At 45.0% G+C, this 19,080-nt stretch overlaps 1 protein-coding gene across 1 annotated transcript in view; it reads left to right on the top strand.

The window, feature by feature from the left end:
- LOC126522636 (uncharacterized) overlaps window positions 1-17,965 on the top strand; it is a 152,719-nt gene extending 134,754 nt beyond the window's left edge. The window contains exons 3-6 of the mRNA XM_050171397.3: window positions 1,905-2,092; window positions 10,288-10,410; window positions 11,741-11,842; window positions 14,341-17,965. Coding sequence (XP_050027354.2) covers window positions 1,905-2,092; window positions 10,288-10,410; window positions 11,741-11,842; window positions 14,341-14,515 — 588 coding nt within the window. The 3' untranslated portion in view covers window positions 14,516-17,965. The remainder of the gene's footprint in view (window positions 1-1,904; window positions 2,093-10,287; window positions 10,411-11,740; window positions 11,843-14,340) is intronic.
- Window positions 17,966-19,080: the final 1,115 nt, after the last annotated feature.

Genomic DNA, 19,080 nt, shown 5'->3' with positions numbered 1-19,080 from the left:
CGGATGCGGCGACCAGCGTAGCAGGCTTTCAGAACAACGCTGAGCGTGCCGAGCTTGCGCACCGAGCGCGCGCTGTGCATATTTATTTTTCTCTTTACTATTTAAGCCGGCAAGAAAGCCGCCGGCTATGACCGCCGACCATAGTGTGCCAGCATTGTAACGTCGGTGGGCGCTACAAATACAAAAACGCAGGCAAAATAGCATCTGTGCCATACGCTCAAAAGTTAATTACGCCACGAGAAGAGTGCACAAACATTGGAGCGAGTTTGTTGCGCGCTCAACGATTGCACGTAAAGAAAGAGGCAGGTGTTCCCACAAAACCTCTTTCTCGTGTGAAGCTCGCAATCATTTAACCCTGCTCTAATTTTGGTGGGCTAACTTGTTTGGAGGATGCATAAACAACATCAATCATTTGCGCCCCTTGAGTTGTGCTTCGTTATAGAGCGGGCGAGTGTCCCTTATATTGCATATCATACTGACCGCAACTAAAGACGGGGACAGCGGAAGAGAACACATAAACACCGCTGTCCCCGTCTTTAGTTGCGGTCAATATGATATGCAGTAAACACCAACTAGGCCAAACTGAAGTTCTTCTGGAGTGTCCCGTAGTAAGCGGAAGAGAATTAATAGGTAGAAAGGAAGGTAACGAAAAGTCACGCCACGATTCTTCCTTTAATCTTAAACAAGCGACTAGTTTGGGTTTCTCCGCAACTTATTTGCGACGAGTGCGAACGGAGACGCCGACTTGCAGTTCCCATTGCAAGCTGGTCCCACGAATGTAGCACCATTGTTAATTGATGCTTGCATGACCGTGCGTAGAAAGCGTGAGAATGCGTACAGGTGACTTCTAAACCCAATTTTCAGCGTGAATCTTGGGCATGCGCTGATTTACATTAGCTTGCGAGGTTATAGTCCACAATACAATATTTGCCTAGATAGAGAGATAGAAATAGAGGGAAAAAATGAGAACTAAGAAATTAAACGCGGAGAATTCTGTCTCAGTGCATATAGCCACCTACATGACTTTGCACGTGGAGAGAGATGGGGTACAGAAAGACGTCAAGAGCAGGAAGGCCGCGAAAAGAAAAAAAGTGAGAACATATATGATTATGGCACGTGCAAGTGAGACTATAAAGGTATTGATGTAAATATGCTATAACTTGTCAAATAAGACGTTGCCTCGACAAAATCAGAGAAGAAACTTTAAACCTTCAAGTTATAAGGAAAACACGTAAGACCTATGTTTCGAAGCTGTATAGTGTTTCTTGAGACTCTGAGCCCATTTGGCCTGTACAAACATTATACTTTGCCATTAAATTTGTATGTTTTTTTGGTCTGGAAACAAGTTTCTGCTCTCCTCCACAACACAACCCAGAACTACATGGCGCATAACATATAACACAGCAATTAATGCTTTCCTCATAGACCAAGCGAATGTCTTTTTCGACCAAAACATCACAGTGGCCTAATAAAAACTAAAACACTGCTTTAGTATTTCTTAGTGAACTCATTTCAGGTGCACAGGCTGTGGATATAGCCTGTTGATTTACGAACTGTTTGCACGCTGTATGACGAGCTCCTTCCGTACATTAACTCAAAATATACTTCAAGTGATACTACTCTATATGTCATTGCTAGAGAGGAAAGAAATTTCGAGCAAATATGTAAAACGTTTTCTTCGCTTCTATTATTTTAGAAAAAGTTCCTGTATGTGTATCATACATGATGCACCGTGCGGTAAGGGGTTACGTAAACCTTCGCGGTGGTGAAAGCCTGTGACGTGTGGGGCGTTTTCATATCCGCACGCCCCCGAGCGGCAGATATGCATGCCTATCAAGGCTCCCTAGCGGCCAGTGCGGTAAATTGCTGATTATATATGCACCTTCCTTCGCGCCCATATGCAGTACGGCAATGACACCTTCAACAAGGGCGTGCTGATGAACGCCGGTGTGAGGGAAGCGTTCCGCGACGCCGACTACAACTGCTTTGTGTTCCACGACGTGGATCTCATCCCCGAGGACGACCGTAACATGTACTCCTGCCCGCCCAGTCCCAGGCATATGTCCGTCGCCATTGACAAGTTCAACTACACGTGAGTACCACGCGCAGTGCGTGCTCTAAATTTGCGGGTGAACGTGCATAAAAGCTTGGCAGGCGCGGTGAACCGGTTCGTGCCGGTGTCGGGCGTTTAGGCACAAAACAGCAGAGCTTTGAAATGATGTTGAGAAAGCACAGATGTTGCCGAGACAGGCCCCTGTACTAGCCTTGTTTACGTGTTTACTCGTTTTTAACGTGCTACAACGGTGTCACTGATCTGAAAGCACAGATATACCAGTCTGCGAGCATCTGCAGCTGCTTGAATTGTGCGGTCGACGCTACTAATTTCGCTTTCATTTTGCCTTCCACACTGGAAAGCGTAGATGCTTATCCGAAAATTTCAGAAACGAAACGCCGCTCGTACGCCACTAGATAGCGAAACTGGACAAGGAGCAGTGCATTACTTGAGGAAGCTCCATAACACGACCTATCCATCCAGAATTAGTGAAAACCCTTAGCAAGGACGCTTTCATGCGGCGAAAATGATGATATATGACCGATAGATAAAGGAAATTGGTCTTTCCCATTCTTAGCCCGAAGAAATTTTGAATGCCGCAGTACCGGCTTCACAACATTTTGAAGTCCCGGCCATTTTCCCGCTGTTCTATATTATCTTCTTGCGGAGCAGCAGCGTTTAGGTGAATGGAATAGGTAGACTACTCATTTTGACCGAAGCGATAAAATCTATCGGAAGCAAAAACGTGAAGCGCGTAGTGCTCGCCATTTATACTCGTTAGCTGCGAAAACCATTTACTGTGAAAACAATAAGACGCACCTGAACTTTTGCTTCTGGCTTTCTTATTCAATAAATATTGAAACGCACGCTACTCTAATAAAATAAAATAAATGAGGACTCAAGTTCTGGCAGATTGCTTTTCACTGGAAGCGTAGGTCGACGCGGGAAGCTTCTGGAGACTGTTGTTGGTGAGAAAAAACAAAAACATAACTTGAAGAAAGGCCAATTGTGGCCTTGATGTAGGTGAAACTACTGCCAGACCTCCTTGGCAATTTACCGTCTTGAAAGCTTTAAATCTTTCTTTCTTCTGTTTATTTCAGTAATACTGTAATTTGATTAACTTGCGCAGCACGCAGCACTTAACAGACTTTATGCCGCAACTTCGTTGCTCTCCAGAATACAGCGCTGCTCAAGATAAAATGTCCGTGCAGATGCTTTTACACTTCACAAGAATATGTTTGCTGCTCGCAACAAATTATTTCATAATATCTGTGAATTGTGGAGATAGTGATCAACAAATCTTATTCCTTGAACACGGAAGCCAGTTTTCCGTATGCGTTGTCATTAGGAGCAGTTGCTGAAGATTCAATTGGGTCACTGATACTTGAGCGTGTATACGTATACCAATAAGTGCGATTTAAAACAAATCAAGATACCATACTCAGAGAATCAATAGAAGGCAAGAAAAAGTTTTTTTATCCATAAGAAACAAATTAACATAAACATTTCCTTAAATATTAGTAGTTAGATAAATATTTACGTTTTCACTTGCTTGATGCTGACAAACTTTTTAAGCCGCTTACGAGTGGAGACTGGCATTGCGGACCCGTATTACTGCTTCCATAACAAAAACACAGCTCTGCATGCATTGCGCACTGTAACTTTACAGAAAAAACGCAGGCGGACGTAATATAGGAGACATTTCCTTCTCAACTATGTGGTACACTTCCAAGAACAACAGCATGCGTGAACGAATGTGTCGAAGGCTACCTCGTCTGCGCCCGCATGCGGAGGCCTTATAAAGGAAACTTACAAGGACCTTTGCGTTTCATGACAGCGCCGTTGGGACTGTGCTGCCATAAAATGTTGGGTCGTACCCCTCAGAATGTAGTACAGGGCTCAGAAAGATTAGCTCCATTCGAATACGCTCGCGGGCGAGTCTAAAAAGCATTTTCTGGTTGGCTGCAGTGGTGATGCTCCTCGTCGGTGAATTTCTTGATCACAAAGTTATGGCGAGGGGCTGCTTTTACCGGTACAACCTGAAGTACGCTAGGATAGGCGAATCAATAGCGTTCACGGTGAACGTCATCGACTAGCTTCCTGTGCGTGTCTGAAAATGCTCCCCTGAGGCGGAACCCACTTCTGCTTGTTACTGCTGGACATTGTCGTCAGAAACCTTGGATTATGTACTTTGGGGAATCGTCGTAGCACTGTGTAATCTTGGCTCATGGGGGGCACAATGCAGTAGGAAAGAGTTTGCAGCCTGCCTTAAATAGTACTTGTTGCGGATTTTAAGAAAGGCACTCGGCAATACAAGGCGGTCTAGCCGTCTAGTTCTTCGACTTCAGGCAGCGCGAAATGAGGTGATGTAATGCAAAAAAAAAAAAAAAAGACACAGCTGTGCTGCCTTTTCATCAGCTCTCTCTGACCTATCTGTGCCCACTTGTTGGTGGTATCTTTACGACGCGCTTAACGATTCCGAGACCGTTGCTTTTCGCTTGAATTTCTTGTTTCCATAGTGTAAATCGTCGCAATCAAGCACTTTGAGCGACGCGTGGAAGTTGGCTCGGTGCTTACCTCTGACTTGCCGCAGGCGTTTCTGTAGAGAGGACTCATTTAGTTAAACACACCGGCTGAGGTCACATTCAGGGGACAGAATGTAGAATTAATACAATCAGGAAATAGTGCTTTTAGACGGGTGAGTTGCTTGCTTCCTTAATAAAGCGAGTTACGAGCCTCAGTACATGCGGTACACTCGGAACGTCGGTGTCTGCTCTTTTTAATTCGTTCAGTTTCCGGAATTACCACTAGGTTTCGTTACCCTACGTACAATAGTACACAAAACTATATATGTAACTGCACCACCCCCTGTTCAAGAGTTAAGTCGCAGCCGGCGACGTATTTGTGCGCCGATATGAGATGAGATGAATATATATATATATATATATATATATATATATATATATAGAAAACTATCAGTCATAGCTCTCGTAGTATAGCCCTCTGGGCCGTTTCCTTTTTTTTTTCGAAAGTAGTCCTATTAGGGTTATAATTACACGAAGGTATTTCGCCCTCATCAGCAGCAGTCCTTGGTATAGTTATTCTGGCGGCTAGCTTCCCACGCTATGCGTGCCGCCATCGCACCTGGTTAAGCTTTTCCTAGACGCTAGAGCTATGCTTTGTCCGCGCAACCTTGAGCGATCGGAAAGCGCGTTTCCCCCTCTTGGCCGGCGGAGAAGGGAGGCTTCGTTCCGGCCGCGAAGCTCTCCACATCTCTGTAAGGTGCCTTGTGGATGTCTCGTGCTGAAGATGCCCTCTCGGTGAGCGCATATTTCACCCCTCATCTTTTAAGAGGTTCAATACATACAAGCATTTGTCTAGCAAACCAGATTTTTTTTCATGGGAATTTTCCACGTCTCAGTAATTTCTCTCGTCGTATTCGAGTGCTGATTGCCGTGTTATAGTTTGTTAACGAAGCTTTCCCTCAAGTCTAAATATTTTAAGGCAGTTTTCCTAGCCTCTAAAGCCGCTCGAGTTCGCTCTTCTCCTTGAGCGGCCATTTTTCCTAGAAAGTATGCCTTCCAACTATCCGACTAAAAAACCGACTATCGCGGACAACATGAGTCTCTTTCCACGTAAGTGTGAGGCTCGGAGGAGGAGCTGTGGCGCTTGAAAGTAGCCTGGGGCCTGACGAACCAACCGACTGAGCTATCTTTCCGGGCAACATCGAAGGGTCACGAGTTCAAATCACCTGTTATGTTCCTTTTTTTTTTCCGCCCCGCTTTCTTTCTTTTTTTTCTTTCTTTTAATGTCTTTTCCTTTATTTTATCACTGTACGGGAACCCTCCTAAATATATATATCTTCAAATATGTATGGTCTCACACTCACATGTGCAGGTCATAAATACCAGGTTCTCTAGCCGAGTGCCATCCATGCGGTATAACCGAGCTCAGATTGGTCCACCTTGACTGACCAAGTAGGGCACCACTGTAGGTTAAATGAGGCGTACAACTCCTGCGGGACCCGCCGTGGTTGCTCAGTGGTTATGGTGTTAGACTGCTGAGCACGAGGTCGCGGGATCGGACCCCGAACACGGCGGCCGCATTTCGATGGGGGCGAAATGCGAAAACACCCGTGTACTTAGAATACAAAAAAAAAAAAAACCGTGTGTTGAGAAAATTGCACAAACAGGCCTGGAGTGCGGCCTGATCCCGGTGACCAGAACCGGTAACGCACTCTCTCACCAGAGCAGGATTGGCCACCCTGGTGCAGTACTTGGCCACAACCTCCTATATGAATACAACAATCGAACCCCGGCCCTCAGTCCCCAGCAGCCGCGAAGCAACTGACCACGGCGGCGGTCAGATCTGTGACGCTGCAGAGGGTGCTAAGAATACCTGGCTCCGGACAGGCCGCCATTGGAATCTGAACCTGGCAACGTTTAACGTTAGAACGCTATCTAGTGAGGCGAGTCTAGCAGTGTTATTGGAGGAATTAGAGGGTAGTAAATGGGATATAATAGGGCTCAGTGAGGTTAGGAGGACAAAAGAAGCATATACAGTGCTAAAAAGCGGGCATGTACTGTGTTACCGGGGCTTAGCGGAGAGACGAGAACTAGGAGTCGGATTCCTGATTAATAAGGAAATAGCTGGTAACATACAGGAATTCTATAGCATTAACGAGAGGGTGGCATGTCTTGTTGTGAAACTTAATAAGAGGTACAAAATGAAGGTTGTACAGGTCTACGCTCCTACATCTAGTCATGATGACCAGGAAGTCGAAAGCTTTTATGAAGACGTAGAATCGGCGATGGGTAAAGTCAAAACAAAATACACTATACTGATGGGCGACTTCAATGCCAGGGTAGGCAAGAAGCAGGCTGGAGACAAGTCAGTGGGGGAATATGGCATAGGCTCTAGGAATAGCAGAGGAGAATTATTAGTAGAGTTTGCAGAACAGAATAATATGCGTATAATGAATACCTTTTTCCGCAAGCGGGTTAGCCGAAAGTGGACGTGGAGGAGCCCGAATGGTGAGACTAGAAATGAAATCGACTTCATACTCTGCGCGAACCCTGGCATCATTCAAGATGTAGACGTGCTCGGCAAGGTACGCTGCAGTGACCACAGGATGGTAAGAACTCGAATTAGCCTAGACTTGAGGAGGGAACGAAAGAAACTGGTACACAAGAAGCCAATCAATGAGTTAGCGGTAAGAGGGAAACTAGAGGAATTCCGGATCAAACTACAGAACAGGTATTCGGCTTTAACTCAGGAAGAGGACCTTAGTGTTGAAGCAATGAACGACAATCTCATGGGCATCATCAAGGAGTGCGCAATAGAAGTCGGTGGTAACGCCGTTAGACAGGAAACCAGTAAGCTATCGCAGGAGACGAAAGATCTGATCAAGAAACGCCAATGTATGAAAGCCTCTAATCCTACAGCTAGAATAGAACTGGCAGAACTTTCTAAGTTAATCAACAAGCGTAAGACAGCGGACATCAGGAACTATAATATGGATAGAATTGAACAGGCTCTCAGGAACGGAGGAAGCCTAAAAACAGTGAAGAAGAAACTAGGAATAGGCAAGAATCAGATGTGTGCGTTAAGAGACAAAGCCGGCAATATCGTTACTAATATGGACGAGATAGTTCAAGTGGCTGAGGAGTTCTATAGAGATTTATACAGTACCAGTGGCACCCACGACGATAGTGGAAGAGAGAATAGCCTAGAGGAATTCGAAATCCCACAGGTAACGCCAGAAGAAGTAAAGAAAGCCTTAGGAGCTATGCAAAGGGGGAAGGCAGCTGGGGAGGATCAGGTAACAGCAGATTTGTTGAAGGATGGTGGTCAGATTGTTCTAGAGAAACTGGCCACCCTGTATACGCAATGCCTCATAACCTCGAGCGTACCGGAATCTTGGAAGAACGCTAACACAATCCTAATCCATAAGAAAGGGGACGCCAAAGACTTGAAAAATTATAGACCGATCAGCTTACTGTCCGTTGCCTACAAAGTATTTACTAAGGTAATCGCAAATAGAATCAGGAACACCTTAGACTTCTGTCAACCAAAGGACCAGGCAGGATTCCGTAAAGGCTACTCAACAATAGACCATATTCACACTATCAATCAAGTGATAGAGAAATGCGCAGAATATAACCAACCCTTATATATAGCTTTCATTGATTACGAGAAAGCGTTTGATTCAGTCGAAACCTCAGCAGTCATGGAGGCATTACGGAATCAGGGTGTAGATGAGCCATATGTAAAAATACTGGAAGATATCTATAGCGGCTGCACAGCCACCGTAGTCCTCCACAAAGAAAGCAACAAAATCCCTATAAAGAAAGGCGTCAGACAGGGAGATACGATATCTCCAATGCTATTCACAGCATGTTTACAGGAGGTATTCAGAGGCCTGGAGTGGGAAGAATTGGGGATAAAAGTTGATGGAGAATACCTTAGCAACTTGCGATTCGCTGATGATATTGCCTTGCTTAGTAACTCAGGAGACCAATTGCAATGCATGCTCACTGACCTGGAGAGGCAAAGCAGAAGGGTGGGTCTGAAAATTAATCTGCAGAAAACTAAAGTATTGTTTAACAGTCTCGGAAGAGAACAGCAGTTTACGATAGGTAGCGAAGCACTGGAAGTGGTTAGGGAATACATCTACTTAGGGCAGGTAGTGACCACGGATCCGGACCATGAGACTGAAATAACCAGAAGAATAAGAATGGGTTGGGGTGCGTTTGGCAGGCATTCTCAAATCATGAATAGTAGGTTGCCACTATCCCTCAAAAGGAAAGTGTACAACAGCTGTGTGTTACCAGTACTCACATATGGGGCAGAAACCTGGAGGCTTACGAAAAGGGTTCTGCTGAAATTGAGAACGACGCAACGCGCTATGGAAAGAAGAATGATGGGTGTAACGTTAAGGGATAAGAAAAGAGCAGATTGGGTGAGGCAACAAACGCGGGTAAACGACATCTTAGTTGAAATCAAGAAAAAGAAATGGGCATGGGCTGGACATGTAATGAGGAGGGAAGATAACCGATGGTCACTAAGAGCTACGGACTGGATTCCAAGAGAAGGGAAGCGTAGCAGGGGGCGGCAGAAAGTTAGGTGGGCAGATGACATTAAGACGTTTGCAGGGACAACATGGCCACAATTAGTACATGACCGGGGTAGTTGGAGAAGTATGGGAGAGGCCTTTGCCCTGCAGTGGGCGTAACTAGGCTGATGATGATGATGATGATGTCCTTCTATCGCGACAATAAACAACAATGAAAAAGGTGCCTTGTTTGAAACTGAAACCCAGACAACCTGTGGCTGCCCCACGTGAGTTACGATTACGATTGTTATTTGGAACGGGGCAGGGGCCTTTGTCAAGCCGCTTAAAATAGCGGCTTTTTGCTCCTGTCCTAGCATTTGTACATCTAAAGTTGAATGCTGAAATAAAGGAATGGAATGGAATGGAATGAATGCCATACACTCCTGTTTACGTCGAGTGTGACTGCTGGGAAAAGAAGGGGACCTCAGTTTATGTATCGCTGCATTCGCAACATCCACATGAAATTTTTAAGAGGGTGGTAACTATACACCATGTTTAAGTTCACTGTAGTAATTTCTTACCACCCTGAAGGCAGAAATGTAGGTGTAGTTGCGTGGAATATCGCACAACAAATGAACCACGCGATACTTCGTACATGTAAGCTGCGTATGTACCCATCATTACTCGCACAGCTCACCTACCTCATGCGTACACTTGTTAAAAAATGGAAAAAGAAGTATTAATGTTTGAGAACACGAGAGGGTAGAAGTTCTTGTGTTGTGGTAAGATGTAGGAGTCGTGCAAATTATTGAAGAACTGCTGAAGTGTCTGATAACCGAAGGCAGGAAACTCTTCCGGATCGCAGTCAGCTAGCATCGTTTGGAAGTAAGTAGACAGAGCCGTTTTTCGCTGCGTAGATAATGAAATAGAGAGAGAGAGAGAGTGAGGGCGAGGTATGTGGGCAGAAATGACATGACAAATGACTTGACAAATGAGTGAGAAGTTACGGCACTACACCAAATGTACGAAAAACACGGCTAGCGTATAACAAACACACATGCGTGATTTGTTCTAATGAAAGAATTGTTCAACAGAGGCACGGCGAAAAGATTACAGACAGCGGTGATGTCTTGGTCGGTTGGCTGATGACAGGCTTTATTTTATTTTCCTTCGTTTGCAGGTTACCCTACCAGATGCTGGTAGGTGGCGTGCTAGCCATAAAACGAGAGCATTTCCTCAAAGTCAATGGATTCTCCAACCTCTACTGGGGCTGGGGAGGAGAGGACGATGACATGGCGTACAGGTGAGTCCACGCCACAGTACCAGAAGCTTTGCAGTCCGTATGTAACTTAGTTTTATCAAAAGCGCAACATAGCTCAAATACCGTACGCTCTTTGTCAAGAACTGAAGTTGACAGCGCACCCAACAGGGGGTGTTCCAGAACCGGGGAATGTTGCGATGCACAGAAACTAGCCCAGCAGCAGTTACGGCCACTGGTGGAGAATAGTCCAGACTTTTTCACATTGGTGGCGCACATATGACGACTAGGGCCGCGATTAAGCAGCGATGCCTTTTATGATGCTATTCCTTTTTTCGAAGTTTCTGCGCTTCGTAAGTGGTCAGAAAAAAAATCTCGCTCCACGTTATCAGTGAGACCAGCCGGCCATGAACGGGGAATGGTAAGGGTGACATGCAATCGAATGGAAGGCATAGCTAGAAAATTTTGGTCCGGACGAAGTTCATACAGAGTTGCAATGCGTTCAACAGTTGATCCCTACTCATTGTGTAATCAATAGAATTTCGTTATAGCAAACTCGCTTAGCAGGGTGATATGGGTGTAGTAATAAGAAACCGCGGTCGCAATTCACCCGCCATAACTGCCTACGCATTCTTCTCCCGAATGCTGTGATATTGCGCGTTTGCTCCATGTCTGTTTCTTTTTTTCTGCTTACCTTCCCTCGTCGCCCCGAGCAAGAGTTTTCTGTTCTGTCTCACTCCCAGCCTTTCGTTTTTCTCCCGTGTCCCTCTCTCTCTTCCTTGATGTGGCAAGAAAAGGAATGTCTTGAAGGAACTAGCGTAGCCATGAAAAATAAGAACCTCTCACGACACTTGTAACAAAGGAAATGATAGTAATGGTTGGTTTCGGTAAAACCAAGAGCATAAGATCAATAATACCATAAAAAGAAAAGATATAATCAAGTAAAAACTAGAAATAAGAACCAAGGAACCTAGCGGAAAGGTAAGGTATAGAAAAACGTGCCTTGTAAGAACAAATGCAGTAAAACCGCATGTCCAATGATCATGGCTTTTTTTCACGACATGCAGCAACTCGGAAACTGGGGAAACAGTATATTACCTATATCGTTGATATTGGGACCATCTCCTGTATGATATAATGCTTGCATCTTCCGTTTTTGTAATGAACAAAAATTATTGAATTCATAAACAAAAACTCTAATATTAACGAATCTATTTACGTACATCCTGTTGAGTTGAGGTTTATATAAGAAGAGAAGTTAAGCGTCAAAATACTTTTCAGTGCCTTGACGCTGGAACGGTAGCCACTTAGGTGTTTTGTACACTGCGCTATTTCTTATTTAGCTTCGGCAACATTTCTCGCCTCTTCTTCGCAGAATCAAGCACAAGAATCTCAAGATCATTCGTCCTCCAGCTTCCGTAGCAAGATACACAATGATCAAACACCACCAACGTCCAGAATCGCCGAACAACATAAGGTAAGTGCGGGGAACCTTCGCGCTAACCGAGCCATTCGTGTGCAAATGACACGCTCGTCGCAAACGGTCTCGGAGATTGCACACCAAGCGTGACGAAGATAAAAAAAAAACGCAATCCACGCAAGAAGAAACGGTATTGCCGCCTGTACGGTGACAGGCCCGTTCCCATCACGCAACAAAGGACTTCGGTTTCTGGTTTTGCCTGTTTCGTAGTTGATAGCAACGCCGTTTTCAGGGCACAAGCGCAACAGCTGCCCTGACGTCGTTCCATGCCTTTGAAGTCTCGGCGCTGCTAGGATCTAGATATCGATCAGAGAGATCGCTTTCGCGAATCCCAAAGAAGAAGAAGAGAAAAAAAAGTACGCCGAACCACTACAGAACTAACAACAAGAAAGGCGAGGCGCCGGTGGCGTCAGTGCAGGTTCGGAGCAGTTCTGAAAAGGAAATGCAACGAGGCAATCGCACGGTGGAGCTTCTTCTTCGTTACTCATCGACAATGGCGGCGACAAAGCAGCGGCGAAGTTGCGGGCTGTCGGTGACAGCCGGCGCGAGAAATCGCCTAAGGGAAACTGATTCGCTGACGGCGCCGTTCGGCGCGTTTAACTTTTTCCAGCACTTCCCACCTTTTGGGCTTCACTGACTCTGCAGATGCGAGTGCTCTGTTTTTTTTTTTTTTTCATTTATCTCCCAACAGTCATCTTCAATGTCTGTGGGAACCACGCTCCTCCAGTGGCGAGCGGCAACCTCAATTTTGCCGCTGGATGACTGTATTGCAAAATGAAAATAACAGGAATTTCTGACAATTTGTCAACTTAGATGTGAAATCACTTGACGCTATGTTGGTTATTTGCCAGATGCTGTCCCAAGTTGCTTTAAAATCAAGGTTTACGTTATTATGATTTTTATAACTTTTGGAGGGTGCGAAGGACCGCCATATAATTTAAGACGTAGTTCACACAACAAATGTTTTCAGTTTAGGACACTTTTGTGTCCACATGGCTAGCCGTTTTATTAAAGATTATGTGCCGTTCTATGAAGACAGGGCATTACCACTATCTTCATTCTGATTTCGGTGCGTTGATTTTCCGTGTCTCGATTCTTACTGTCTGAGCAGCATCTTTTTAGCAACCCCTCTACGACCGAAACCTGCACTGACTCCGGAATCCCTGCTGCTGCTAACCTTCCCGCCTGACCCATATGACTCGTAGAAATGTTATGTTGGCAATATTTCTTCATCTGCATTTCCAAAACACAAGTTGGTAATGCCCCTTTTGATGAGCTTCGAGTGGGTGGACCGATGCGGTAACATTGGCTCATTAGCCCTGGATTTATATGCCCAGCATGTATCGTTCCGTGAACTTGAGCTGCATAGCCAAGAAACGCAATGCGTTATCAGTTGGTTCTTCAACCGTGAGAGTGAGTGGGCTAAGGCCTGCAGAAACGAAACTTTGTAGAGATTATCTGCTGTTGAACGTGTGTCTAGTTCGAAAAGGACTAGATAGTCATCAATGCACCTAACAATTTTAACCACCCTGTACTCCTACAATATTCGCGACAGGTCTTTGTTATGGTGGGCTAGAAAAATATCGCTTAGTAAAGGCGCCAAACATTAGCCGATGCAGACACCTTACTTTTGAATGAATATTTCCTCGTTCCATTCTACATAGGTCTAGTGAAAATAGCAAAGAAGCATATCTGAAAAACCTTGCACGAATAAACCGGCTGAATATTGAAAAGCAACCACGCCATACTCGTCGATGCACTGTTCCACGCATGCTATTAGTTTCTTTTGAGGCAAGGAGTAGTACAAGTCCTTTATGTCAAAGGAGGAATTCTTTTGAGCACCAGAAAAACTTGCGAAAATATGCCGGTTAACAGACCCGTACCGTAAGCGAACTGTCGGAAGATCTACGAATCATCGTAAAACGCCAGTGGGTAGCGTAGAAACTGTTGTTTACGAGCTCCCGCTGTGCTTCGGGAAAAGGTACATCGGACAGACAGGAAGGTGTCTTAATGACCAGCTACGAGAACATAGTATAAATGTCTAAACGTAGTCTAAACATATGCCTGTAGATATAAAACTGTAGCGCAATTCTGAGCTACAGCTACATGCTCGGCTGTTGATGCGCGAAAACAGACAAAACGAAAGCATACTTAAATCGGGCCGTAATTGTGTCACCAGACATTCAGACAACATTGCTAGAACAGTTGACCCCTTGACAGAACACTGCCGGTGGTGCTTAGAGTTAGAGCAGCCGTTGTGTTCATGAGTCATTTCCATATATACAATAAACGTGAGTAAACTAAACTTATAGATGGTGTGTTCTTGCTACCGCCCCCATTTTCTTTTTCCGGCATTGAAAACTTTCTTGCCTTCGTGAAATAGCAATTTGCTCGGAAATACAACCTGTTATTGTGCCAATATTCCCCCCTACAACCGAAGTTTTGTTATCGACTACTGTACCGATAGTTCATTTTGTCACTCCTCTGTTCTGCAGGATGGCTCTGGTGCGGATGGCCTGGTACCGCATGAACAAGGACGGCCTGAGCACGACCAAGTACCGGCTTGTGAGCAAGCAGGTGCTGCCCCTGTACACGCACCTGCTCGTGGACATCGGCCACAACCACAAGTGGCACTTCTCCAGCTCGCAGAAGCTTATAATCAACCTATGACCGCCGGGATCGCCGGCGGCCAGACCCTGCCCGCTGGCCACGAAGCGGCCGCTGCTTGCTGCTCATCTCTACGCTCGCGCCATGGTCTCCCCTGGCAGACCTTGTGTGCGTTGGTTACGACGAAACACTCGGCCGCGTGCATCCTCGGGGTTCGAGACAAGTGCGGCCAGAAGGCCCTGACACAATCTCTCCGTGTCCGCGCTACCCATGAGCGATTCAGCCCGACAACTGAGTACCTCGACTCGTCTCCAAACCCACAAGACACCTGCATGCAAAGTCCCTGTAGAACAGTTATTTGTACCTCTATGCCAGGCATGTGCACAGGGTCAGAAAACTGGCTGTTGAGAGTGCGACTATCTGCAGCAATGGCTTCTCCAGGAGATGCAGGATGTACAGAACGTTGAAAGTTTCCTACGTCCTTGGTTGTTCCAGCACCACGCCGCAAAACGCCTCAAGGGCGCAGATATCCAGAGCGCTTACCCGTGCTTCTTGCGTAGCCTTATTTGTCCCTGTTGATTTTACTGCAGACATTCGCACACACGTCTACAGAGGTGAATGGGCGCTGACAGAAGCTTTGGGAAAATTAGGCTTGATGACTGTGGCAACATATTTGCGGTTCGATGCAAGAGCAAAGTATGACCTGTCACACTGTGTCACAGGGCGACTAATCTGTTGTGGGGCTATGTTTCACACTGTGCACGTAACTAGCAATTCTCGCTGCAGATTGATACAGCTTGCTCTCGGTAACTGCAGCCATGCCTAACTAGTTGTTAGTTTGCACAAAAGCCTTAACAAAGGCACTTCAAACTGCTTTCTTTCTTTTCGATTTTATTTTGATTACGCACAACCTCGAGAAAGACATGTGACCCGTGAGCAGAAAAAGAAAGAAGCACAAGCCTTTGAAGATTGCGAAATGCAACATAGCAAAAAAAAAAAAAAAAGAAAACAATTATTCTGCAGGTGGTTCTTTTCCGGAAAAATAGCATCAAACAAGGGGAACAAGGAAGAAGGCACTTCGAAGAGCCTCCATGCATTATAGTGGCTCAGTTTATACTATTAATCAGTAGCGTTAACCACATGGGTAAGACGACGTCGCCACAATGAAAAGTTTTGCAGTTCCCTCTTTTCCTGTAAGCTGTCTGCCTTTCACGCAACATTTATTTCTCACTTTCTCAGCGGGGTTCCTATCGGTTAATTGTGGCACTTACGTCGGATAGGAATGTGCGTAGTTCATGTGCTGCCATGTGTGCTCACAAGTCTTGTTTTGGTTATATATATATATATATATTTCAGTCAAGCGCAAATGTTCGAAATCTAGAGCAAACGGGGTATCTATTGCTCGACAAACCAAGAGCTTCCAACCTAGTCCAGGCTCATGAGAGCCACTGCCACAAAAAGCGTGAACTGAGGCACGTGCAGCAATCGGTCCCTTATCTTTAGCTTGAACGTGGTAAACAGGTTTTTATCTCCACGAGACAGAGCTGAACGTAGAGAAAGGAAATGTGGCCATCCGCCTATATAAATTACGTGCCGTAGTCCCGTGTTGTTCCCTGACCAGCTACGCCATGAACTGCTGCAGAAAATTATTAAGACTACATAGATACTGTGTGGGAGATCAAGTGTGGATACGCCGCGAACCCTTTCTGAGAGGTAGACAGCTGCATGAAACAGGCATTAGTTGTTAAGAAATTTCTGGTCACTCTTTGTGTCGGCTATCTCTATGCGGTCTTGGACCTGTCAATTAGCAATAGAACATTGACATAATAGACGCTTTAAAACAAACAAACAAACAAACATTAAGCACATGGAACGTTATTTATTTTGGAACATTATTCTCTTAATGATATAAGTCACTGCTCAATCCAGGAGAGTATTTTTGCTGTTCTAGGAGCGCCTAAATTATTGTAGCGCAATGAAAAATGGCGAAAAGAATGGCACCAAGAAAAAATAGTTGTGTATCAAACGTTCAACTATTGTAAGGGTATTGTCGTAGCTGCTCGTAGAAAAATTAGGCGAGACGTTTAATGCCGTCCTTTCACCGTTACATTCGGTGAATAACTTAACAAAGCACTGAGGGACGCTTTTACAGCCGATGCCGCTAATCTCAATGCTTAAGAATATTGTTTTTACCCGCACGGATATGGCTGACATGCCCGTTGTGTAGGTGAGGCATTTCACCATAGCTTAGCCGAACGCTGTTATTCGCTTGTGATATAACGCAGTTAGCCTCAGATAACGCTTTCCATTAAAGAAGAAACAACAACAAGAACACAAAAAAACATTAGAGTAGGACATTGTAAACAGAGTCGAACGGAGTAGAACATTATGAACATATGTTTAAATTGCGCTCCAATTACAATTAAAACCGGATGCACGGTTTGCACTCCGTGTGTTCAGAAAGAAGGCCATATACACACAAGTGTTTAGGGGGAAGTTAAAGCATGGTGTTTCACAATATCTGAGCTTCTCGTTTGGCTAAAACAGAAGCCGTTCGTAGCTGTTATTCTCTTTCCAAGACAACTTATATGTCGAGTAAGGTGCTTTGAAGAAAGCTGTAAATACCTCCCAGTCATAAATAACTGTGTGTATCCACTTTTCTTTATCTTAAACGTCGAAGATCAAGTTGCTATCTTTCCTCCGCCTTGAAGGCATATATAGCACAGGCCCCGAACAATGCTGCTGACAGTGCTACTAGGCTAGAGAAATGAACCATAGAGCTTCGCATTGCCCATTGATGCTTCCCGGCACCGTAGGAACGCGAACGAGTAGGCACTTTCAGTGAAAACAGATGGAGAGATAGAGAGAGCTGCTGTCTTTAGGAATGCACAGTTGCCGGTACGATCACGAGCCCATAACACAGCGTTTATTTTTGTACAGGCGTCTTCAGCTGTTTGGCTTGCAAATGGAAAGACTCTGCTTTTTTTTTTTAGCGGTCAGCTGGTCAGTTTCGCGACGTAAGGCTCAAGAACGCTATACGACTCGTCGGCGCCTCTCCATTCGAAGAGATGTGATGGAGACATGTGTTCGAAGCCCCTGAAACTGACATTTACGCTGAAGTGGCTGTTACCCTTGTGCGTCACTAACTGCGCTTCACGTTCTCCAAGCTCAAGAAATAAACACAGCGCGAAGAGGAGCGTCGGATGTCCTAGGGAAAGCGACCTCGTTTCCATGTTGTGTAACACGTCGTAGGACTTCAAAGAACACGCGCGGTGCAGTGCTTGAGACTTCTCGTGCGTCATCAATATTACTAAATAGTGCTGTCGTAGTGTCGGATGCCTCATAACACGGCTGCGATATGAATGAGAAGTGTGCGCATACTGTTTTGTCTGCTGCCAAGAGGAAAGGAGTTCTGAAATATTGAAGGCGTACTTATAAGCAGCTTTGTTGAAAAAGTTGTTTTATTCATCAGATTTGTTTTTGCTAAAATAAAGGCTGATAAAACTGCACTGACCCTTGTGTAAGTATTGACTGAATTTATTTTCTTCTGTGTGCTCTTCGCTAACTTCTTGCCTGTCTTTCTTTTATTTCGATGTGGTTTCACATTTCACGCTCGTTATTCAGCTGGGGGATAATATTCGGCCGCCATCGGCTTCTTAGCCTAGCATTAAACTTTGCCTGCACTTATGCTTTGACTTGAATGCAGCACACGCAATGGTGAGTAAAACCTGAATCTTTTATGCAGCAAGATGGAGCTATACCAGTACCGGGTCATTGTGATTGGTTACTGCCGCACTATTTCGCAGTATTATGATATCACGTGGATGCTCGAGACGCGTTCGCGACGTCTGTGCCGTCAGCGGCGCCGTCATGTCAGCTTATGGCGTCTGCCGAATAGTCAGCAGTTTTTGCTATTAGTGGAAAAAAAATGTCCAATTGGCAAGAATACTCGCAGCCTTGTGCCGAAAGTGGAACAGAAAACGGCCAAAGAAGGAAAGACAATGTAAGTATGGGTCGCGCTATAATCACATGCTTGGTATACGTGCAGGTCATTGCGCGGAGAATACAAAGGGTACGATTATTTCAAGTGGCTCACATGATTATAGCCAATCTACCAGTTAAGAAACGGTTGTTGATAAACTACCATTCAGTTTATCTGAAGCCCAACCTTTCGGTAGGACAGAATTGAGGCATTTTGGCTAGTTACAATAGAAGGACTAAGCACACAGAACAGAACACTTCGCTCAACGATGTAGTTTAGAGGTGAGAGTAGAATATAAGGACACGACTGGGTTTTATACTAGTGCGCGTAGATTAGAGCAGGAGGCGCGAACGACGACGACTTGATGAGGTTAGCAAACTGTTTAAAACGTGTCAGAAGCTCGCTCTCATAAAAGCTTAACAAAAGCTCATACGCGAAACGCCAGAAAACGATTATTCCACACGAAAACCTAAATGAGCCACATTAGTTAGAAATAATGTTTTCTCGCCTTAGAATGCCGAGAATGAATAAAAAAGTAACGTTTCTGCTTGAGGGTCACAGTTCGTGTGGTTATGTGACAGTATCTGCTGTTTATTGGTAGGCTACGTATGCCTAAACGATTTCCGGTAATTTTTAAAGCCGCTAA

Source organism: Dermacentor andersoni, chromosome 6 (assembly GCF_023375885.2).
Source record: "Dermacentor andersoni chromosome 6, qqDerAnde1_hic_scaffold, whole genome shotgun sequence".
Lineage (NCBI taxonomy): Eukaryota > Metazoa > Arthropoda > Arachnida > Ixodida > Ixodidae > Dermacentor > Dermacentor andersoni.
Note: the sequence above shows the minus strand (reverse complement) of the source record. Positions and strands in the feature narration are given on the sequence as shown.